Genomic DNA, 24,633 nt, shown 5'->3' on the forward strand with positions numbered 1-24,633 from the left:
TTCGCAAGCCCATCCCCACCACAGTTAGTAAACACTCCCCTAGGCTCACATTTAACCCTTTGATCACCCACTAGGTTAACCCCTTCCTGCCAATGTGGTTATTACTGTAACAGTACATATTTTTAGCAGTGATTACTGTAGTAATGTCATTGTCCCCCCCCCCCCCCCCCCCAAAAGTGTCAAAAATGTCAGTTAGGGGTCAGATCTGTCCACCACACTGTTGCAGTCCCACTAAAAATTGCAGATCGCCACCATTACTAGTTTAAAAAAAATATATATATATATATTACTTAAATCTTTCTCCTAGTTTGTAGACGTGATAGCGTTTATGCAAACCAATCAAAATACGCTTATTGGGATTTTTTTTAATTACAAATATGTAGCAGAATACAAATTGGCCTAAAGGGATGAAAAATTTTGACTTAAATTTTTTTTTTTGGGGAATGTTGTATAGCAGAATGTGAAAAATGTGTGTGTATGTATATGTATATGTGTATGTATATGTGTGTGTGTGTGTGTATATATATATATATATATATATATATATATATATACAGTAAAACCTTGGATTGCGAGCATAATTGGTTCCGGAAGCATGCTTGTAATCCAAAGCACTCTCATATCAAAGCAAATTTCCCCATAAGAAATAATGGAAACTCAGATGATTCGTTCCACAACCATTTATTCATAAATCCTTCAGTTTATAGTCCATATAAAAAGATTATAGCATTGCGATAGGTTGCATAAAATGTCCATCCACAAATGGTGCTTCCACAAGGAGATTAGAAGCAAAATCCAGCAGGAGCTACAGAGTATCAAAGAGAAGAGAGGCGCCTCTAAGTGTAGCAATATGGTTCCATTTAATGAAGGTACAACATTTAGCAACTCACATGGTTGATGAATAAAACAGGCACATCTAAGTATGCAGGCATCCGGGGTAAAGCTGTCCACATAGACTATCTTCTGCACCGCCAGCTGCCAGTCTGTAATCCTGACCGGGAAGACCACCCTGGAGTAAAGCGATCTGAAAGCGAGGGGCAGCATGGAAAGGATGACGTAGATGACGGTGCGGAGGATGGTCTATGTGGACAGCTTTACCCCAGATGCCTGCATCCTTAGATGTGCCTGTTCCAATCATCAACCATGTGAGTTGCTAAATGTTGTACCTTCATTAAATTTAACCATATTGCTACACTTAGAGGCGCCTCTCTTCTCTTTTATACTTAGCTGTGACTTGAGGCTACTTGTATATCAAAACATCGCTTGTATATCAAGTCAAAACTTTTTTGAAAATTGTGCTTGTCTTGCAAAGCGCTCTTAAACCAAGTTACTCTCAAACCAAGGTTTTACTGTATATATAATTTTTTTTTTTTTCAGAAATGTCGCTCTTTTTTTTTTTTTTTTGTTTTATAGCGCAAAAAATAAAAATTGCACAGGTGATCAAATACCACCAAAAGAAAGCTCTATTTGTGGGAAAAGGACATCAATTTTATTTTGGTACAGCGGCGCACAACCACGCAAGTGTCCGTTAAAATAACGCATTGCCTAATCGCAAAAAATGGCCTGGTCATTAAGGGGGCAAATCTTTCGGGTCCAGAACTGGTTAACCACCCTTTTTTAGACCTTTTTATTGAGTCTTTTATTCCCTTTCTCACTTTTCTTTTTTTTTTTTTTTTGTATTGTTGAGTTACAGTATATACAGTAAATGTCTAATTTTAGTGTGTGACTGTGTGGAAGACATTAGAGCAGTGATGGTGAACCTTGGCACCCCAGATGTTTTGGAACTACATTTCCCATGATGCTCATGCACTCTGCAGTGTAGTTGAGCATCATGGGAAATGAAGTTCCAAAACATCTGGGGTGCCAAGGTTCACCATCACTGCATTAGAGTGTAAGCTCATCTGATAAACTGTAGCCAGTCACAGAGCCAGTCACATCAGTCTATCACAACCTCATTTAATAGCCATAAACTCTCTAAATTTTGCTAATCCTGGTTGTGTTCCATGAGAAATGCATGCACTCTACACGTTGTCTTTGATGTCACTGTTGAAATAACCAAAAAATTTATTCTACAACAAAATCCAATGCGTTTCAGGGGCTCAACACTCCCCCTTTATCGGGGCTTCTAGAGTTAAAACCATGGGATGAGGGGCACCATCCTGGACTGTAAGTTGGAACCCAAGTAAGCATGTACAGATCACGCTGGCGCTTGGACAAGATGCTCATTCTATAGTTATTACTCTACAAGCCCTGATGAAGGGGAGTGTTGAACGCCCGAAAAGCGTTGGATTTTGTTTCTAAATAAAAATCTTTTATGGTCTGTGCAAAGTAGCATGGTGCCCCCATCTCTTTAATTTTTTAGTAATCTCTTCTGAAGGTCCAGCAGGACAATACAGTTGAGGAGTAGCCTATGGGACTGCATACTACATACAGCGCTACAGCAAACCACCAGCAGGTTCTGCGCTCTTACACCACAGAAGGCTGTACAAATAACCAGTGGATACAGAAGCATACATTTTAAAAAATTGTTTGAGCAAAATATTTGGAAAGCACAGCAATAAATATTGGACCCGGAAACCCCTCCGAATAATTTTGTCTTTGGTGGCACCATTTTCCGTGGTGATAGAGGGAAGATGAGAATGTAGATGTGATGGCCACACTCGAATCAATGCAATATGAATTCAAATTCAATGCAATATGGCTAGCTGGAGGTGTTCTATACTTATTTGGTGTGCAAAATGCTCCTTAGAAAGATAATTTCCTGTTTGTGTGATTGGCTTGATGATTTTCCCAGAAGACTTTGCAAATCAAATTTTAGGCACCCCCTGTGATAGGAACTCAGTTTTGGTGAGATACTCCCCAAGCGTTAAATACTTCTAAAGGGATGCAGACATTGCAGCTTTTCTCGTCAGAACACTGTGAGTGCACCAGATGATTATCATGAATCAGACCCTCCTATTCAGAATCAGTCTGCAAAGGACATGGTGGGACACACGGCTATATCTTTGCAGCAGAAACCGATAAAAATCTGCAACAAAGTTTATTTCCCTTGTATATAGTGAATATCGATCACCCAGTGGGGGACATGTTTTTTGTTTATTTTTCTCAACAAAAGTGGAGTTACACTTTAACCACTTGCAGTCCGCAGACCATCAAGTGATGGCGGAACGGTGTGGCTCTCGTTCTGGGATAAAGTCATATGTCGGTGCCCTGTTAAGCCGCGATTGCGGGCGCACCCTGTTCCTGGGTCATGGCATGACCCCAATCTCGGCAATCTCTGTGGCTCTTTACCCACGTGAATAGTTCATATTCCCATCCCACACCTTCCTGGATATACCGTGCTTCCCCGAAAATAAGCCTGGGTCTCTATATTAATTTTGGTACCAAAAGACACAGTAGGGCTTATTTTTGGGGTAGGTCTTAACTGTAATGTGCTGTCTTCTCTTCCCTCCCTGTCAGGAATCTCGTGTGAACCTAGTTTAGTGTATGTAAAATCCTAGAATCCACTTTATTTGTGTTTCATATACTGTCCAATGTGTATTTCTGTAATAGAAAAGTGTGAAATACCTTCGTTACATCGGCGCTCAGCTGATCTGCCGCTCCGCTGACAGCTGGGGGTCACTACCAGTGTCAGAAATAGGCCTGGTCCTCGGGGCCGGGACAAGGGGGGGGGGGCAGGAGGTTTGTGGGGGCCCTGACCTAACCCTAAGGGAAGGGTTGGGAGCAGTTTGGCATCTTTGACCTGGGCGCTGGATGGCCTTATCCCGGCACTGCTTGTCCTTAAGTGGTTAAAGATTCCATTAGCATGTTGATGAGGGAGGAAAGGATGAACCAGGAAAGGCAAAGTATAAGCAGATTAAACTCCTGCTTTAAATTAAAAGAAAGCAGTGACCGTGCAGCCGAAGTGCAGATGGTCTGAAAACACATTGTGACCCATGTGAAAATACATAGAATGTGTACAGTGACTTCAACAAAATATCTAATTATAGAATGTGAGTATATCCAGGGGCGTAACTACAGGGGTTGCAGGGGTTGCAATCGCTACCGGGCCCCATGCTCCAGGGGGCCCGGTAGCAAAACAGTGGGTGAACCTCTAGGATCTCAAAGGTCACACTTGCGACCGGGCCCTGGCATTTCACCACGGTGGGGAGGCCCCAAGATTGCAGGAAGGGGGCCCACTGCAGAACTTGTGAAAGGATCCTGATGCGGGACCATAATAAAAGGCCATGCAATGAGAGTAAAGAGCCCCAGGATTAGTGGGAAGAGCCCCGGGCTTGAAGGGAAGGGCCCCGGCCAGGGGTCTGGGGGGCCCTTCATGGTTTCTTGCATCGGGGCCCTGAAGGTTCTAGTTACGCCTCTGAGTATATCCTTTAAGCCGGGTTCACATGTGTGCGGCCGCGGGTTCGTGCATGTCTGTTCACCGGTTCAGGTGCGATTTAGATCCAAATTTATGCCTGAATTCGAACCTGAGCTGGATTCTAAGACACAAGGACTCTTCTGCAATCCGGACTGCGGAAGCCCTGGACCTGTGTGAACAGGCTCCATTGACAGGCAGTCACAAGCGCATATCATGCGAATTGGAATGCGGTGAAACCCACATCCAATTCGCATACATGTGAACCCAACCGTAAAAGGAATTCTCAGCATGAAATGGAGAATGAAGATTTTTTTTTTTTTTTTTTCCCCCAATATCTGAAGGTTTCTGCTAAATGTTTTAAATCTGAGATCTGTACCAGCTGGTTTGATCTTTATCTTTATGTTTTTTGTTTTTTTGTTTTTTTTCAACTTTTTACAGAAAGAAAAAAAATGAACCAGAAAAGCCAGCCAGTCAGAACAGCCGCTTTATTTCCCCGGAATTTCAGTATACGATGAATTACCAGAAGCTCGGCAAGTGTATCATAATAAACAACAAGAACTTCGATGCCAGCACAGGTGATGGATGATGTTTCCTTCAGAAACTTTCCCTGTGAATTCTGCTTTTGTGTTGTGTCTGTTATATAACAAAGGTGGAATCTTACACTGTCATACAAGCCTTAAAGCAAAACTTTACCAATAACAATTAATAAAATATAATGTTCCACAATAATTGTGCAACCAAAAATAGTGTGTGTGCTGTAAATTGCCTCCAGCATTGTTCCTGTTTCTTCCTGGTGGAGGCTGCCATTTTGTTGAAGCCCAAAGCCAAGAGCAGCAGTTAACCACTTGCCAACCACGCCTTAGCCAAAAGACCGGCACAGCACAGTCGTCAAGTTCTGGGAGGGTGTCTATTGATGTCCTACCAGATCCCTGACCCACCCCCGGGCACGTGCCCCCCGGGCACTCATTTGGGCATGCTCTGTGATCCCTGTGTCTGATCACAGATTGAGGTGAAGGGCATATCATACGGCCCTTTACCATGTGATCAGTTGTGTCCAGTCACAGCTGATTTAATGTAAACAAATGCCGGTTATCGGCAGTTCCTTTGTCACTGTGTGAGGAAAGGAAAGCCGATAACCAGCAATCCTTTGACAGCAAACATGTACCCTGATAATCAGTGCAGCCCCATCAATGCCTATCAGTAGTGGCCATCAGTGGAGTCGTATAAGTGCCCATCAGTGCCGCCTTATTAGTGCTGCCTCATCAGTGCCCATCATTGCAGCCTTATTAATGACGATCAGTGCAGTCTATCAGTGCCCATCAGTGCAGCCTCATCAGCCCACCTCCGTTAACAAGACAAATTACTTCTATGCAACATTTTATAACAGAAATGTTTTTTTTAATTTTGGGTCTTTTTTATTTTTTAGCAAACAATAATAAAACCAGCAGTAAATAAATACCACCGTCTAAAAAAAAAAAAAAAAAAAAAATGATGAAAATGTAATTTGGGTGCAGTGGTAATAATTGCATAATTACACAATTGTCATTCAAAGTGCGATAGCACTGAAAGCTAAAAATTGGCCTGGGCAGGAAGGGGGTGAAAGTGTCCAGTAGGCAATTTTTAACTAAACCCTCTCATCCTTTTCAGCCAAGGAAACTGCTTCTGTTTGATCTGCAACTGCCATGGTGCTGCACATGTGATCAGTTCAGTTATGACGCCAGATATTTGATGATTTGATAGTTTGGTTGAGAACCTAAGCAAATGTGACCACATTCCTGGCATGAGAATGGAACTGTTTTTTGAAACTGTTCAATCGATGGGTTTAGTGCCGCTTTAATCTTTAGGCTGTCTGTAGATTGAACTCTACAAAGGAAAGCAATTGAGCATGTGGAGAGCAGGGCGAAACCAGTGTATTACTGGATTTTAAACCATATAGACACTTATCAGAAGTAGCAAGTCTACTTCTGACTAAAGTTCCACTTTAATTCAATCATGTATACATACATTTACAATATAGTGGCAAAGAAGTATGTGAACCCCTTGGAAATAACTGATTTTTTTGCAGTAATTTGCAATAAAATGTTATCTGATTCCAAGTCACACACAATGTGCTTAAAGCAGAGTTCCACTCAAAAGTGGAACTACGCTTTAAGTAGTCCTAACTCCCTGACATGCCACATTTGGCACGTTATATTTTTTTTGGGGGGGGCGGGAGGTGGTACCTAGTTTTGACAGGTACCCGCTCCCACTTACGCTCGGAGCGCCCCGAGCTGAAGTTCTCCTCTCCCCCTCCCTCCCTGCAATCCTCTGGGAAACATCAGAGATCCCAGAAAATTGCCGGATAATCAAGACGCGCAAAGTGACTCGCGCATGTGCAGTGCGCACCCGGCTGTGAAGCCACAAGCTGTCACAGCCGGGTGCCCACACTAGTGATGCTGGCGCCGCCTAGACCAGAGGGAGAGGATCGAGGCTTTGGGCGGCCGCGTCGCTGGATTGTGGGACAGGTGAGTGTGTGTTCATTAAAAGTCAGCAGCTACACTTGTAGCTTGTAGCTGCTAACTTTTAATAAACACAGAAAAGTTTGGAACACTGCTTTAATACACAAACCATTGTAATTTCTCGTGTGTTTCTTGAACACACTCTTTAAAAATTCACATTGCTGGGGGAAAAAGTAAGTGAACTCCTAGACTAATTTCTTCAACAAAAGCTAATTGGATTCAGTAGTTTGCACACCTAAAGTCCAGTTAATGAAATAAGTTTGTGTTAGGGATATGTATAAGGGAGTGGTTAAGAGCTACTTTGATAAAAGATACTCAAACATTTTAATATTGCTGTTCATAAGAAGCATCAGCTGATGTGAACCATGCCTCAAAAAGGAGCTCTCTGAAGACATATGATCAAGAGTAGTTGATCTGTATCATGCTGGAAAGAGAAACAACGCAACCTCAAAGTGTCTAGGCCAGTGGTTCTTAACCTTTTTGGAGGTACTGAACCCAACCAGTTTCATATGCGCATTCACCGAACCCTTCTTAATTGGAAAAATAAAATATGATTTTTTAAAATTCAAAACATAGGTATATATTATTTTAGGTATATATTTATACATAGGTGCACAAAATGAACAAAACCATCAAGAACAAAGAACAAAACCATTAAAACATGATTTTCACACAAAAACATAATAATGAATATTTACTGCAAATTAGTGTGACTTCTGCTGTTGTCTTTCAGAGACCAGTTCAGAAACGCACGGCTTTATCTTGGCAAGTGCCACTCTCATGTCATTTTCGTAACAAAGTCTGTTCCTTTTCTTTGTTTTTATGTCCAGCATCCCCCCTTACAGCAGGCCAGGGTGAGGTCCCGTCCCCCATATAGATCACCCCCCTTTAAATTAGGCCAGGGTGAGGGGGATCTATATGGGGGACCCCAGACCTCTCCTCACCCTGGTCTGCTGTAAGGGGGAATCTATATGGGGGACCTCTACTCACCCTGGCCTGCTGTAAGGGGGGGATCTATATGGGGGACCTCGGACCTCACCCTGGCCTGCTGTAAGGGGGGATCTATATGGGGGACGGGACCTCACCTCACCCTGGCCTGCTGTAAGGGGGGAGATCTATATGGGGGACGGGACCTCACCTTGGCCTGCTGTAAGGGGGATCTATATTTGGGACCTGGTCCCCCATATAGATCCCCCCCTTACAGCAGGCCAGGGGCAGAGAGAGCGAGCAGACTCAGAGGGCGGCGGCGGCCAGCCTATCATGACATAGTGAGTGACATGACACTGCGGAGCGGATGCGCCCCCCCAGATGTTGCGCCCGGCCCCCCCTGCACCCTCCACGCTACGCCACTGGATGTTATGTATTTCCATGATGACGGCGCGGAGCGGGAGCAGAAGGACATGCCCGAAACTGGAGAAATAGTCCCTGACAGCGAAGTGGTACTAGCGGAGGGTGTGCCGAACCCTAGAGACTGACCCACCGAACCCCTGGGGTTCGATTGAACCCAGGTTAAGAACCACTGGTCTAGGCATCCATCAGTTGACCGTTAGACAAATTGTCTATAAATAGAGACAGTTTAGTACTGTGGCTACTTTTCCTACAAGTTGTCTCCCAAGGCACGATGCAGAACCCAATGGTGAAGTATGGTGGAGGGAACATCATGATCAGGGCCGCTGTTAGAAATCATGGGGCCCCCTACAGCCTACCTGATGGGGCCCCCTTTGATCCCACCCTTGGTCCCGCCCTCTGCCCCACCCCTAGCCTCGCCCTCTGCCCCACCACTGGTCCCTCCCTTGACTCCACCTGTTCAGTTTGTGTTTGCATGCACCATACAATGGACAAGGGTGGAATTGTGATGGCTCTATGGGTGACCATTTGAAAATCTGCTCTAGAAAAAAATAAAAAGATGCAGTCCTTTTCCATAGTTTTTTCTATCCTGAACGGACATAGCGCTAGGTGTAAACCTAAATAGTGCTTTCAATTAGGTCCACAAGAAAAACTGACATGCGGCCCTAACTGGAAAGCTTGGAAAGTTCTAAACCTCTTCACGCCGGACGCACGCATCAATACAGCCTCTTGGCGGGTGGACCAGAATGTACACATTGCTGTGCGGAAAGCGTGCGCTCTGTGCGCTCCCTGGACAGTTATTGGCGATTAACCACTTTACCACTAGAGCATTTTGCTGTCTTACGTCCAGGCCACTTTTAGCGATTCGGCGCTGTGCGACTTTAACTGACAATTGCGCGGTCGTGCGACGCCGTACCCAAACGAAATTGACGACCTTTTTTTCCCACAAACAGAGCTTTCTTTTGGTGGTATTTGATCACCTGTGCGATTTTTACTTTTTGCGCTATAAACAAAAAAAGAGCGTAAATTTTGAAAAAATAACAATATTTTTCACATTTTTTTTATATGAAATTCCCCCCAAAAAATGTAAAAATCAAAATTTTTTTAAATTTTTGGCCAATTTGTTTTCTGCTACCTATGTTTGGTAAAAAAATTCACAAGAAGCGTATTTTGATTGGTTTGCGCAAAAGTTATGGCGTTTACTAACAAAGGGAAAGATTTCTGTCATTTTTGGTGTTTTTTTTTTTAACGCGCAATGGCGGCGATCTGTGATTTTTTTTGCGGGACTGCGACATTGCGGCGGACAGATCGGACCCCTAACTGACATTTTTTACACTTTTGGGGGTACCAGTGACATTACTGCAGTGATCAGTGCTATAATTATGCACTGTTACTGTAAAAATGACACTGGCAGGGAAGGGGTGAACTTTATTGGAGAGGGAGGGGTTAATGTATGCCTGGTGTTTACTAACGTGTGTGGGGGGAGGTGACTGAGTGACACAAGGACAGCTATGCTGAACCCTGCAATCTGTCCCTGCCTGTCACTTGGGAGATCCGCCCGCTCTGTTTACACAAGCGGGCGGATCTCCACACTCGATCCCCGACGATCAGGGAAGAGCGGCGGCGATCGCCGCTGCTCCTCCCCTGGCCCGACTCCCGCTGTGACTGAATACAGCGGGAGCAAGCCTCCGGCGGCGCGCGAGCGCCGCCAAGAAAGGGGAGTGTCTGACGCCGTAGTACTACGGTACTCAGACGGCAAGTGGTTAAAGGAAAGCTCCTAATCTCTACTTGCGATTGGGAGCTTTCCGATCATGTGTCCGCCAATCATGGTCAGGAACACTGCCCCACCTCCCAGCATCAGAAACCTCTTAAAAAGCTTGGAGGCACTGGCATTAAGGGGTTAAAGAGGAGTGGTTGGGGCAGTAAAAATTCACAGCCCCTCCCCTCGAAACACAAATGTAAAGTATACTCTTACTGTGTCTTCTGAACATCAGCATTAGGATCTATACAGAGTACAGCAGGCTCACAGCACATCACATGGCAGTTCATTGCTGACTTTATCATGGCTGTACTGGGCTGCAGTCTGTAGCACTCAGTACAGCCATAACTGAACAAAGTCAGCAATGAACTGCCATGTGATGCGCTGTGACAGAGCTATAGATCGCCTGCTGTACTCTGTGTATATCCTAATGCTGATTATCAGAAGACACAGTGAGGATTCTGTGGACTGTATCTGAATACTAGTGTCACTCACTGTGTGATGCTGCTCCTCCCTGTCACTGTCAGCAGCCTCCACTCGGTCTCTGCATCTGTCCTGATAGAGCGGGACATGTACATAAAATCACTCCGCCAGAGCAGGCAGCTGACTGACCGGAACTAGATCTTAGCAGAGCAGGTTGCAGCATAGGGCATGTTCTTACGCCCCGAAAAAGATTAAAAAGTCCCTGCAATGCTGCGACCTCCTGGGCCCCGCAGCTGATCTGATGGGCCCCAGAAAAATGTGTTTATACACCCTCAAAGAATGTAAGAGTGAGGAGGGTGTATTTTAGTAAGCCCTATTCCCTATTTCTTTATTTGGCAGACACTGACTACAAAGCTTTCGGGCCCCTGATGGGGCCGGGCCCGGTACAATAGGGCCGGTTGTACTGCCCTATCAGCGGCCCTGATCATGATTTCGACTTGCTTCACTGCCTCGGGCCTGGGCCACTTTCCATCATCAAAGGGAAAATTAATTCTCAAGGATCCCAAAATATGTCAGGGTGGTTGTCCACAATCTGAAGCTTAGTAGAAGCTGGGTGATACAGCAGGACAATGACCCTAATCATCGAAGTAAATCGACCACAGCTGGTTTCAGAAAAAGAAAACGGGACAGCACAGCAGAGCCCAGACCCTAATCCCATAGAGATGATGTGGAATGACCTCAAGACCCGTTCACACCAGACATCCTACAAATGTGCCTGAGCTGAAACCGTTTTGTAAAGAGGAATGGTGAACAATTACTCCTGAATGTTGTGCAGGTATAATCCAGAGCTAAGGAGGTTCAACCAGCTATTAACTTACTTACTTACTCACTTACTTTATCTTCCAGCACTCTGAATGTTTAATGGGTGTGTTTCATAAAGATGCAAGAAATTTAGAGTTGTTTGTTTGTTATTAACTTATGGCCGGAATACACGATTAGAATATCACCCGATCATTCGACCACCGACTAATGAAAAAGTGTTCGTTGCCAACATATACGGGCCGAATATCGCCCGACCGTTGTCCGCCAACCATCGAAATAGTGTTCACTGTGATGAGGTTCTACAGATTTCAAATGAACGACCTTAACACCAACGTATAGAATATCGTTCATTCGTTTCGTTTTTTTTCAAACTGTATTTTCGTTCACAATATCGGTCATTGATGGCTGGGCATTAACGAGTAGAATATCAGCCGATCATTCGCTGAACGGAAATTTTTCGGCCGATTTTCTTATTGTGTATTCTGGCCATTAGGCACATTGTGTGTGTTTATTGTTGACTTAGATGAGGATCAGATCACATTTTATCACTAATTATGGCAGAAAACCAGTTAATGTCAAGGAGTTCACGTACTTTTTGTTGCCACTGTATATAGGTACTTAATTTAAGGATCCCCTCCAAATGATTGAGTTCTTGTTTCTCCAACAGGAAAGGGTACTGTTAATACTACAGGATGCACAGCTATTTAAACAATTGTGCTCTTCCATCCTTGTGGTAACTGTTTGGGGAAGAACGTTTTTTGTTTCACCATAACTGTGCCCCTGCAGCGGCTGCAGGAGGAAAATGAAGGGCATAGTTTCCTCTATATGCCGCTCCTCCTATCCAGATGTAGAGCCCAGAGGCGGCTCTCTAATTAGGCAGTTTAGGCGGCCGCCTGAGGCCTCGCGCTTCAAGGGGCCTCGCGGCCGCCTTTCTGCCCAGTAAATAATATAAGTAGAAATAATCTTGGCCGCCGGTGGCCGCATCCACATTGCCGCGGCGCCGGCGCTAGTACAGGATTGAAAAACCTTGGCCCCGCACTCACATCACGGTTTCACCCGTGCGTGCTGTGCTGTGCTCTGCTGTGAGTCTCCTCCTCCTGGTCCTGCAATCAGCCAATGGAGAGCGAAGACATCACGACTCAACATAACTCCTCCCCTGCATTCTCCCGCCGGTGGTACCAGGAGAAGAGAAGAGCGGAAGAGAGAAAAAGGTAAGGACAGACAGGGCTGCTGATAAGGGGGTACCACTGGTCCTCGTGTACCGGGCCTAGCAGCTGACAAGGGACTCTCTCCCTCTGCAGCCAATTCACAGCATTCCTTCATTCTCTCCCTGCGTGCCTCAGTGCTCTGATGATCTTAGCTCTGCTTCCTGCTAGGGTTGAGCGGACACCTAGATGTCCGTGTTCGACGGGTTCGGCCGAACTTTAAAAAAAAGTCCGGGTCCGTGTCCCGGACTTTTACCGAACTTTTCCCGGACACCGAACCCCATTGAAGTCAATGGGGACCCGAACTTTAAGGCACTAAAATGGCTCTAAAACACCAAAGGAAAGGGCTAGAGTGCTGCAAATGGCAGCAAAACGTAATTAAGAGCATGGCAAGTGCTCTGCAAACAAATGTGGATAGGGAAATAACTTAAAACAACAAAAAAAAACAGAAAAATAAAACAATGTTCTTCTTCATCTCTGAAGGACGAGGCCCATATGGAGTAGGAGGGAGGTTGAGGTGGTGGTGGATGTGGCGGTGACATAGGCGTGCGCACAGGGTGTGCTGGGTGTGCCTGGGCACACCCTAATCACCTAGGGCACATAGCATTGCCAGTGAGGAGATGGGAAAGATCTCCCTGGGACCTGCTCTGCTCTATTTCTCCTTGCCTACAGGTACATGGCCCCGATACATTACTCTCCCTGCTGGCAAACACATGCATGTGTATTTCAACTTTGGGGTGCACACCTTAATGCAATAGGCTGCGCACACCTATGGGCGGTGTAGGTGGAAGCGGCGGTGGAGGAGGACCAGGGCCGGATTAACAGCATCATGGGCTTGGTGCTGAGGATTTTGAAGGGCCTTAAGGGCCGTGCCTTGCCATGCACCCAGAGGAGGAAGGGTGCAGCCATGCATGCCTAATTCAACATGGGATGCTGTCTCTGAAGCCCATAAACACATCCATGCATCGCCAACTGTCCCTCCTTGTCCGGCCTTCACGCTGTGTGGGGAGGTTCTGAGGGTGCTGCCTGGGGAAGCGAGCATAGAAGCCAGACTTCTGTGTTTACAAGTGACAGAAGAGCGGTAACAGTGAATATGGCCAACCCGGGGCCTATATAAAAGGTAGGGGCCTGGAGCTGCAGCTCCAATAGCCCCTACATTAATCTGGCCCTGAGGAGGAGGACGAGGTAGCCAACACTGCTTCTTTTCAAAAATTTTAAATGAGGGTACACCCCAAAAGAGTGAGAAAGAGCAAAAATGGAACAATGGGTGGGTAAGGTCGGTATCCATTGCTATTCTGCATAAGGTACGGAAAAGTCCCGTGGGATCCATGCCTGGTTCATTTTAATGAACGTGAGCTTGTCCACATTGTCTCTGGACAGGCGGCTGCGCTTGTCTGTTATAATGCCCCCAGCCGTGCTAAATACCCGTTCAGATAATACACTGGCTGCAGGGCACGCCAGCACCTCCAAGGCGTAAAGGGCAAGCTCAGGCCATGTGCCCAATTTGGAGACCCAGAAGTTGAAGGGGGCAGACCCGTCATTCACTACATGTAGGCGTGTGCACACATACTGCTCCACCATGTTGGTAAAATGCTGCCTCCTGCTAAGACGTTCCATCTGAGCTGCTGGTGCTGCTGTTTGTTGTGGCGTGCTGACAAAGCTTTTCCACATTTCGGCCATGCTAACCCTGCCTTCTGAGGTGCTGGCGGTGCCCTGGTTGCGTTGGCGACCTCCTCCTCCTCCTCCTCTGCCTTGTGCTTCCACTGTGGCCCCGCTGTCAGATGGGAATGCCAGCAGCATGGCGTCTACCAGCGTGCGCTTGTACTCGCGCATCTTGCGATCGCGCTCCAGTGAGTGAATTAAGGACGGTACGTTGTCCTTGTAACGGGGATCCAGCAGCGTGGCCACCCAGTAATCAGCACAAGTTAGAATGTGGGCAACTCGGCGGTCGTTGTGGAGACACTGCAGCATGTAATCGCTCATGTGTGCCAGGCTGCCCAGAGGCGACGAAAGGCTGTCCTCTGTGGGAGGTGTATCGTCCGTGTCCTCTGTATCCCCCCAGCCACGCACCAGTGATGGCCATGAGCTGGCCTGGGTGCCACCCTGCTGTGAACATGGTTCCATCTCCTCCTCCAGCTCCTCCTCCTCCTCATCCTCCTCATCCTCCAGAACTGTGCCCCTGCTGGACAATTGTGTCCCTGGCGTTTGTGTGTGCAGGAACCCACCCTCGGAGCCCCTTGCGAATGACTGCCCTGAAAGCCTTTGAAATGTTACCTCTTCATCCTCCTCCTCCTCCTCCTCCTCCTCATCCTGTGCCACATCCTCTTCCATCATCGCCCAAATTGTTTTTTCAAGGAGGCATAGAAGTGGGATAGTTCAGCTGAGAATGGCGTCATTGCCACTGGCCATGTTGGTGGAGTACCCAAAACAGCGCAACAAGGCACAATATATGCAAATGTCAAATATGCAAACTATGCCGCAATTTAATGTTTTTTACACCAAAAGGGTGTGTATTGAATAGCGGAATAGGATAAAAAACTGTGTATCTCACACGTACAAACACAGACTAGGCCCGATTAAATTTTTTCCTACCCTAAAGGGAGGATGAGGAAGAGGAGTATGGAACATGCAGCACCCTCAAATCTTCAGAAGTATGAGATGAACCCCAAAAACTTGGAAAGGTGGATCTCTCTCACACGTACCAACACAGACTATCCCCCAATTTAACTGATCCCCAAAGGTTTTTGATTAAATAGCGGAATAGAAAATATGATCCCAAAAAAGTGTATGTATATCACACGTACACAACCACACTAGGCCCCAATTACTATTGTTTGTACCCCTAAAAGGCTAGGAGTAGGGGGAGTATGGAACAGGCAGCACCCTCAAACCTTCAGAAGTATGAGATGAACCCCAACAACTTGGAAAGGTGGATCTCTCTCACACGTACCAACACAGACTATCCCCCAATTTAACTGATCCCCAAAGGTTTTTGATTAAATAGCGGAATAGAAAATATGATCCCAAAAAAGTGTATGTATATCACACGTACACAACCACACTAGGCCCCAATTACTATTGTTTGTACCCCTAAAAGGCTAGGAGTAGGGGGAGTATGGAACAGGCAGCACCCTCAAACCTTCAGAAGTATGAGATGAACCCCAACAACTTGGAAAGGTGGATCTCTCTCACACGTACCAACACAGACTATCCCCCAATTTAACTGATCCCCAAAGGTTTTTGATTAAATAGCGGAATAGAAAATATGATCCCAAAAAAGTGTATGTATATCACACGTACACAACCACACTAGGCCCCAATTACTATTGTTTGTACCCCTAAAAGGCTAGGAGTAGGGGGAGTATGGAACAGGCAGCACCCTCAAACCTTCAGAAGTATGAGATGAACCCCAACAACTTGGAAAGGTGGATCTCTCTCACACGTACCAACACAGACTATCCCCCAATTTAACTGATCCCCAGAGGTTTTTGATTAAATAGCGGAATAGAAAATATGATCCCAAAAAAGTGTATGTATATCACACGTACACAACCACACTAGGCCCCAATTACTATTGTTTGTACCCCTAAAAGGCTAGGAGTAGGGGGAGTATGGAACAGGCAGCACCCTCAAACCTTCAGAAGTATGAGATGAACCCCAACAACTTGGAAAGGTGGATCTCTCTCACACGTACCAACACAGACTATCCCCCAATTTAACTGATCCCCAAAGGTTTTTGATTAAATAGCGGAATAGAAAATATGATCCCAAAAAAGTGTATGTATATCACACGTACAGAACCACACTAGGCCCCAATTACTATTGTTTGTACCCCTAAAAGGCTAGGAGTAGGGGGAGTATGGAACAGGCAGCACCCTCAAACCTTCAGAAGTATGAGATGAACCCCAACAACTTGGAAAGGTGGATCTCTCTCACACGTACCAACACAGACTATCCCCCAATTTAACTGATCCCCAAAGGTTTTTGATTAAATAGCGGAATAGAAAATATGATCCCAAAAAAGTGTATGTATATCACACGTACACAACCACACTAGGCCCCAATTACTATTGTTTGTACCCCTAAAAGGCTAGATGAGGAGTAGGGGGAGTATGGAACAGGCAGCACCCTCAAACCTTCAGTATGAGATTGTGTTCACTGTACCCCACAAAGATTGAGTTCACTGCACCCCACAAAGATTGTGTTCACTGCACCTCACAAAGATTGTGTTCACTGTACCCCCCAAAGATTGTGTTCACTGCACCCCACAAAGATTCTGTTCACTGTACCCCACAAAGATTGTGTTCACTGCACCCCAAAAAGATTGTGTTCACTGCACCCCAAAAAGGATGTTGTTCACTGCACCCCAAAAAGGATGTTGTTCACTCCACCCCAAAAAGATTGTGTTCACTGCACCCCACAAAGATTGTGTTCACTGCACCCCAAAAAGATTGTGTTCACTGCACCCCAAAAATGATTTTGTTCACTGCACCCCAAAAAGGATTTTGTTCACTGCACCCCAAAAAGGATGTTGTTCACTCCACCCCAAAAAGATTGTGTTCACTGCACCCCAAAAAGATTGTGTTCACTGCACCCCACAAAGGATTTTGTTCACTGCACCCCAAAAAGATTGTGTTCACTGCACCCCAAAAAGGATGTTGTTCACTGCACCCCAAAAAGGATTTTGTTCACTGCACCCCAAAAAGATTGTGTTCACTGCACCCCACAAAGGATTTTGTTCACTGCACCCCACAAAGATTGTGTTCACTGCACACCAAAAAGGATTGTGTTCACTGCACCCCAAAAAGATTTTGTTCACTGCACCCCAAAAAGATTGTGTTCACTGCAGCCCAAAAAGATTGTGTTCACTGCAGCCCAAAAAGATTGTGTTCACTGCAGCCCAAAAAGATTGTGTTCACTGCAGCTCACACACAGAAAAATGGATGTGGATCACTGACACCTGCCTATCTCCAATCCCACACCACACAGCAATATCGATTGTAGTTTGTAGAACACAGTTTCCCTAAAATTCAGCAGACTCTGTCCCTAACAGGATTGAGAAGAGATCGTAGATCAGGATTGAGTGCAGACCCCACCCCCCACACAGCAATATCGATTGTAGTTTGTAGAAGACACTGACCCTATAATTCAGCAGACTCTATCCCTAAAATGCCTACAACTCGCCCTGCCTAAACACTCCGACCTGTCCCTCAATTCTATCCGGACACAAATGGTTTTTTCCTGCCTATCTTTCCCTAATCAGCAGCCAGCACATTGATGTGTGCTCTGTCCCTTAGCTAAGCAGCAGAATGACGCTGCTGCGGCGGCTGCCTCGAACTTATAAAGACTTGGTCACATGCTTCAGACGGCCAATCACAGCTACTAAGACATTTGCAGGCATGGCTGGGATGGCTTAAGGCACACCAGTTAAACGATTGTTGATTGGCTGTTGAAAGCCTGCCATGAAAAGAGCGCCAAAGCATGCAAAACCCGGAAATAAAACGACCGAACACGGATTTTTACCCGAACATACAGTAAAGTGTCCGTGTCCGTGTTCGGGTACAAAAAATCCAATTATTCGGTACGAACACGAATAATACAGTCCGTGTTCGCTCAACACTACTTCCTGCATTACCTTCTATCTACCTGTTTCTCAGACCAGCCCGTCCCCCCCAGATTCTTGCCCTGCTTTAGGATGCTTACTGTCCCTGTCATATATCACCCCTCCCCCCCATCCCTCCAATTATGCTCGTATCTTTCTCCCTTCTCAGTTAACTCAGTTAAGTTGATTGTGCATTCACTCCCTCTCCCATGTGATCGGTCCTGTCTCACAGTCCATCCTGTTCCTGCAACTGCCCAGCATGTATGTCCTTTTCTGCTCCCCCTCCCAGCTCTGCCTCCCTGACACCGTTATTATAGCCATAGATGTCTCTTATCTTATCCAGCCTGGCTCAGTGTTTGTGTGGCTGGGGCTCCCCACTCCTCTCTCCTAGTCTGCTTCTCCCACAACTCATTGCCACAAATCACTCATTCCCCTATGCAATGTAATTTCTTCTCCCCCTTCAACACTATCATCACCCATAACAGACTCAGTTCCCTTCTACAAATCTATGTATCACTGCTAAATCACTTCTATTTACCCCTTTACTAGTCATTCTGATTAATAATGCCCCATTTCCTAATACCTATAGCTTGGATCTATCATTACAGGATTCCTATTGAGGCTCGGGTCACATTTATGCGATGCGGGAAGGCTGCAAATCCGCAGCCTGTTCCCGCATCGCACACGCACCCCCGGCAGTTCACACTGCCATATGCGATACGCTGGGGGTGTCAATGTAATCTTAACGACACCCCCAGTTTGATCGCATATCGCAGTGCGATCTGACAGTTCGCACAGGATCGGATCGCACAAGTGTGAACCGCTGTGCGATCCGATCCTGATGCGGCTTCTAAAAAGGGTCCTGTGCGTGTTTGGTGCGGCTGTGGTGCGAATTTAGCCATACAAAGTGTATGGCTAAACTCGCACCGCACAGCCGATCGCATGTAATATCGGAGCAGTGCGCTCCGACATTACATGCGAACCCTGCACTCGCACAAGTGTGAACCGGGGCTTAGTCTCAGCACTAGTTCAATTGCATCCTTAAAGAGGTTGTAAACCCTCGAAGTTTTTTTTTTTTTTTGCTGCTACCTGAAAAAGAAACACATAATGAGCTAGTATGCATCGCATACTAGCTCATTATGAAATACTTACCTAAGAACGAGCCCCCGCCGTGCTGCTCACTCACCTGTATGACGGGCGACATGTCCAGTCGCCCGTCTTCCGGGATCGCGGCATCCGGCCATCTGATTGGCCGGAGCCGCAGTGACATCACTCCCGTGCACGCGTGCCGGAGCCGACGGTCACGGCACGGGGCTCTGAAGGAAAGGCACCAGCGGCCGTTCCTTCAAAGCACATGCGCCAGTGATGTCACTGGCTGCATGTAAAGTAAATATCTCCTAAACGGTACATGTTTGGGAGATATTTACAGTATCTATAGGTAAGCCTTATCATAGGCTTACCTATAGGTAAAAGTGTCAGAGGAGGGTTTACTTCCTCTTTAACTACAGGTCAGTCCCATTCCCTTACCTATAATAACCCTTAATCATTTTACTATATATATAAAATATTTATTATTATTATTTTTTTAATTTGCAAATAATTCTATGGATATTTATTAATCATTAATCTGGATTATCCCCAAAACCAATCCCCCTATGGATCCGCTATGATCATTTTCCCTGTCCAGGATACAACTCCCCCCCCCCCCCCCCCATCTCCAGCATTCTGATCTCCCTGTACACCCCCCAGCAGTAGCTTCTTCTCTCCCCACACACAGGGGCATCGTTTCAGGATAGGGGTGGGGATTGGTAAATATGTCATATTTACCAACCCCTTCCTTTCCTTTTTCCACAATGAGTGAGTGATAGCTACCTTTCACTCACCATGCTCATTCATAACTGAAGAATAGTAAACTGTTTAATATTCTTCAGTTTGTGAATGAACAAAGAGCCTCTGCACAGAGCACTTCCTGATCATTCATCTGCTCAACAGGATTGTTTAAAAATTGTTTTTTTAGTAAAAAAATAATAAAATTGTAAAAAAAAAAAAATAAATAAAAAGGGCTCATTTAAACAGGTTCTGTGTCCATGTGAATGAGTGATTTGCTTATGCGGCTTGAGCTACCTGCTACTTTATGGAGACGCAGCAGCTATATGAACACAGCTGCAGGTTTTAATTTGGCAGGTGTTGGTGAGTGGCCCCACATGCCCACTTTTTGTGTTGGGGGCTGTACACCTGAACCCATACACTTTTCAAATTAGGACCTGCAGATGTGTTCAAACAGCCACATAGTGTAACATAGTTTGCCTGCACACAACTCCAGGTGGCTCCAGCCACATAAACAATCCACTTATTAATACTGTACAGGCCACATAGCCCATGTGAATGAGGCCCCAGACCTCGTTCACACATAGAGCTTTATTTATTACCTCAATACAGTTTTGTAAATTTTAGATTTAGTAGAAATTTAGTAAGTTAGGTTGTGTTTTGTGTCAGCTAATACTGGTTTTAGTGTATATTTAGCAAAATATCTCTTTGATATTTTCTGTAGGGGGGCCTTGTCAGGTAGGCTGTACAGGGCCCCACGATTTCTATCAGCAGCCCTGAGGACAGGCGGAGCGAGTGAGTGACCTAAATGGAATACTACCCCACCACCATCCATCCACAATTCTTTATATGGCCAGCCCAGGCAGTAGTGGCTTGTAGCAGCAGCTCTAATATTTGTATTTTGATGGAGGCACTGGTCGCTCTGCATTGGATGGAGGCACTGGTCACTCTGAATTGTTGGGGGCACTGGTCACTCTGCATTGTTGGGGGTGCTGGTCACTATGCATTGTTGGGGGTGCTGGTCACTATGCATTGGATGGAGGCACTGGTCACTCTGCATTGTTGGGGGCACACTGGTCACTCTGCATTGTTGGGGGCACTGGTCACTCTGCATTGTTGGGGGTGCTGGTCACTCTGCATTGGATGGGGCGCTGTTCACTCTGCATTGTTGGGGGCACTGGTCACTCTGCATTGTTGGGGGTGCTGGTCACTATGCATTGGATGGAGGCACTGGTCACTCTGCATTGTTGGGGGCACTGGTCACTCTGCATTGTTGGGGGTGCTGGTCACTCTGCATTGGATGGGGGCGCTGGTTCACTCTGCATTGGATGGGGCGCTGTTCACTCTGCATTGGATGGGGGCGCTGTTCACTCTGCATTGGATGGGGGCGCTGTTCACTCTGCATTGGATGGGGGCGCTGGTCACTCTGCATGGATGGGGGCGCTGGTCACTCTGCATTGTTGGGGGCGCTGGTCACTCTGCATTGAATGGGGGCGCTGGTCACTCTGCATTGTTGGGGGCACACTGGTCACTCTGCGTTGGATGGGGGCGCTGGTCACTCTGCATTGTTGGGGGCACTGGTCACTCTGCATTGTTGGGGGCACTGGTCACTCTGCATTGGATGGGGGCGCTGGTCACTCTGCATTGTTGGGGGCACACTGGTCACTCTGCATTGTTGGGGGCACTGGTCACTCTGCATTGTTGGGGGCACTGGTCACTCTGCATTGTTGGGGGCACTGGTCACTCTGCATTGGATGGAATACACATTTGTGTTCCTGACCCTATAGTGTTTTTTTTACTACACTGTCGACAACTTTTTTTCACTTTTAGGAGACACCAACAAGAATAACTGAGTAGTCATTCACAATCTTTTTATCTATACCCAATGTTTGTGTATAGATATTTTGTAGAATAATTTAATTACAAAAATAAGATTCTAAGAGGTGTGAATACCGAGGTTCTGAGATGCATTGATGTTTGCCTTAAAATATGCAATTTATACAGTCAATTTTAATATCGCCTGCTTATTTATTTTTTTTATCGTGCGTGGGGGGCCTCATATTTGAATTTCGCCTAAGGCCTTAAAAAGTCTAGAGCCGCCTCTGGTAGAGCCGAGTGTGACAGGGAAACCACATGGGTCCCCTGGAGCATGGGGCTGGGTCGTAATTGCAACCCCTGTGGCCCCTATAGTTACACCCCTAAAATAGAATATAGGTTTACAGCACAGAGAGCATAATATATTGCTCCATTAAAAACCTAAACCAGCAACTTCAGGTATCCCTGACCTTTTAATTAATAGCCTGCACTAGGCTGTGAAAGCTGAGATACTGTAAGTCTGTGATCAGCAGTGTTAATTTCCTCGACTAAAACCGACTAAAACGTTTTCGTCGACTAACACAATTCAGATGACTAAAATACGACTAAAACTAAAATGGCATTTTAGTCAAAAGACTATAACTAAAACTAAATCGAAATTTGCTGCCAAAAATTAACACTGGTGCATGCTCAAAGCATAAATAATAACATATTACATTTTTCACTCCAGGACCAGCAGTAGTATATAATGAGTTTGGAAATTGTAGAGAAATGCTTAAATAATGCACTACAAATTACAATTGAACTACACCCATTCGATTATAGATGACTAAAATGAGTTTTACTCGACTAAAATGTAGGGCGTTTTAGTCGACTAAAATATACTGGAGTTTTAGTCGACTAAATACGACTAAAACTAAAACACTTGCAGAAGACTAAAATAGGACTAAAACTAAAATGCCATTTTAGTCCTAAGACTAAGACTAAAACTAAATTGAAATTTGCTGCCAAAATTAACACTGGTGATCAGGTCCATTATTGGTGTGTGTATGTGTAATATATTTTATAAATATGTTATAATATAATATATTTTGTTTATAGAGAGAGAGATATTTACACTCTGTATGTATATGTATGTATGTGTATATATATATATATATATATATATATATATATATATATATATATATATATTATACAGTATCTCGCAAAAGTAAGTACACCCCTTACATTTTTGTAACTATCTTTTCATGTGACAACACTGAGGAAATGACACTTTGCTACAATGTAAAGTAGAGAGTGTACAGCTTGTATAACAGTGTAAATTTGCTGTCCCCTCAAAAAACTCAACACGCAGCCATTAATGTCTAAACCGCTGGCAACAAAAGTGAGTACACCCCTAAGTGAAAATGTCCAAACTGGTAACAAGTGTCAATATTTTGTGTGGCCACCATTATTTTCCAGCACTGCCTTAACCCTCTTGGGCATTGAGTTCACCAGAGCTTCACAGGTTGCCACTGGAGTCCTCTTCCACTCCTCCATGACGACATCATGGAGCTGGTGGATGTTAGAGACCTTTCGCTCCTCCACCTTCCGTTTTGAGGATGCCCCACAGATGCCTAATAGGGTTTAGGTCTGGAGACATGCATAGCCGGTCTATCACCTTTTACCCTCAGCTTCTTTAGCAAGGCAGTGGTCGTCTTGGAGGTGTCTTTGGGGTCATTATCATGTTGGAATACTGCCCTGCTGCTCAGTATCCAAAGGGAGGGGATCATGCTCTGCTTCATTATGTCACAGTACATGTTAGCATACACGGTTTTCTCAAAGATCTAACGCTCCCCAGTGCTGGCAGCACTCATGCAGCCCCTGACCATGACACTCCCACCACCATGCTTGACTGTAGGCAAGACACACTTGTCTTTGTACTCCTCACGTGGTTGCTGCCACACACGCTTGACACCATCTGAACCAAATATGTTTATCTTGGTCTCATCAGACCACTGGACATGGTTCCAGTAATCCATTACCTTAGTCTGCTTGTCTTCAGCAAACTGTTTGCAGGCTTTCTTGTGCATCATCTTTAGAATGCTTACTTCTTGGACGACCTGCAGACCAATTTAAAGCAGTGTCCAGCGCATGGTCTGAGCACTGACAGGCTGACCTCCCACCCCTTCAACCTCTGCAGCAATGCTGGCAGCACTCATACGTCTATTTCCCAAAGACGACCTCTGGATATGACGCTGAGCATGTGCACTCAACTTCTTTGGTCGACCATGGTGAGGCCTGTTCTGAGTGGAACCTGCCCTGTTAAACTGCTGTAAGGTCTTGGCCACCCTGCTGGAGCTCAGTTTCAGGGTCTTGGCAATCTCCTTATAGCCTAGGCCATCTTTATGTAGAGCAACAATTCTTTTTTTCAGATCCTCCGAGCGTTCTTTGCCATGAGGTGCCATGTTGAACTTCCAGTAACCAGTATGAGAGAGTGAGAGTGATAACACCAAATTTAACGTGCCAGCTCCCCATTCACACCCGTGGCCTTGTAACCCTAATGAGTCACATGACATCGGGGAGGGAAAATGGCTAATTGGGCAAAATCTGGACATTTTCACTTAGGGGTGTACTCACTTTTGTTGCCAGTGATTTAGACATCAATGGCTGTGTTGAGTTATTTTGAGGGGACAGCAAATTTACACTGTTAGACCCGGTTCACACTGAAGCAGCACGACTTCTGGGGCGACCTGTGAAGTCACGTGCGCCGCGACTTCGGTGCGACTTGCACGGACTTCACAGAATGAATGTCTATGCATGTCGCTCCAGGTCGCCCCGAAGTAGTACAGGAACCTTTTTTTAAGTCGGAGCGACTTGTGGTGTTCCTATTAGAACGGTTCCCGTACCACACGATGGACCGCGACTTGTCAGGCTGACCAAGTCGCCTGACAAGTTGTATTAGTGTGAATGGACTCTTATACAAGCTGTACACT

The 24,633-nt window shown here is 45.7% G+C and overlaps 1 protein-coding gene across 2 annotated transcripts in view; it reads left to right on the top strand.

The window, feature by feature from the left end:
• The window catches only part of CASP7 (caspase 7), a 108,669-nt gene that overhangs the window by 79,553 nt on the left and 4,483 nt on the right, over positions 1 to 24,633 (top strand). For both annotated transcript variants that reach the window (XM_082268337.1, XM_082268338.1), the window contains one exon: positions 4,796 to 4,932. In XM_082268337.1, the coding sequence (XP_082124463.1) occupies positions 4,796 to 4,932 (137 nt within the window). The remainder of the gene's footprint in view (positions 1 to 4,795; positions 4,933 to 24,633) is intronic.

The sequence above is a fragment of the Pelophylax lessonae genome, assembly GCF_965119305.1.
Source record: "Pelophylax lessonae genome assembly, chromosome: 9".
Lineage (NCBI taxonomy): Eukaryota > Metazoa > Chordata > Amphibia > Anura > Ranidae > Pelophylax > Pelophylax lessonae.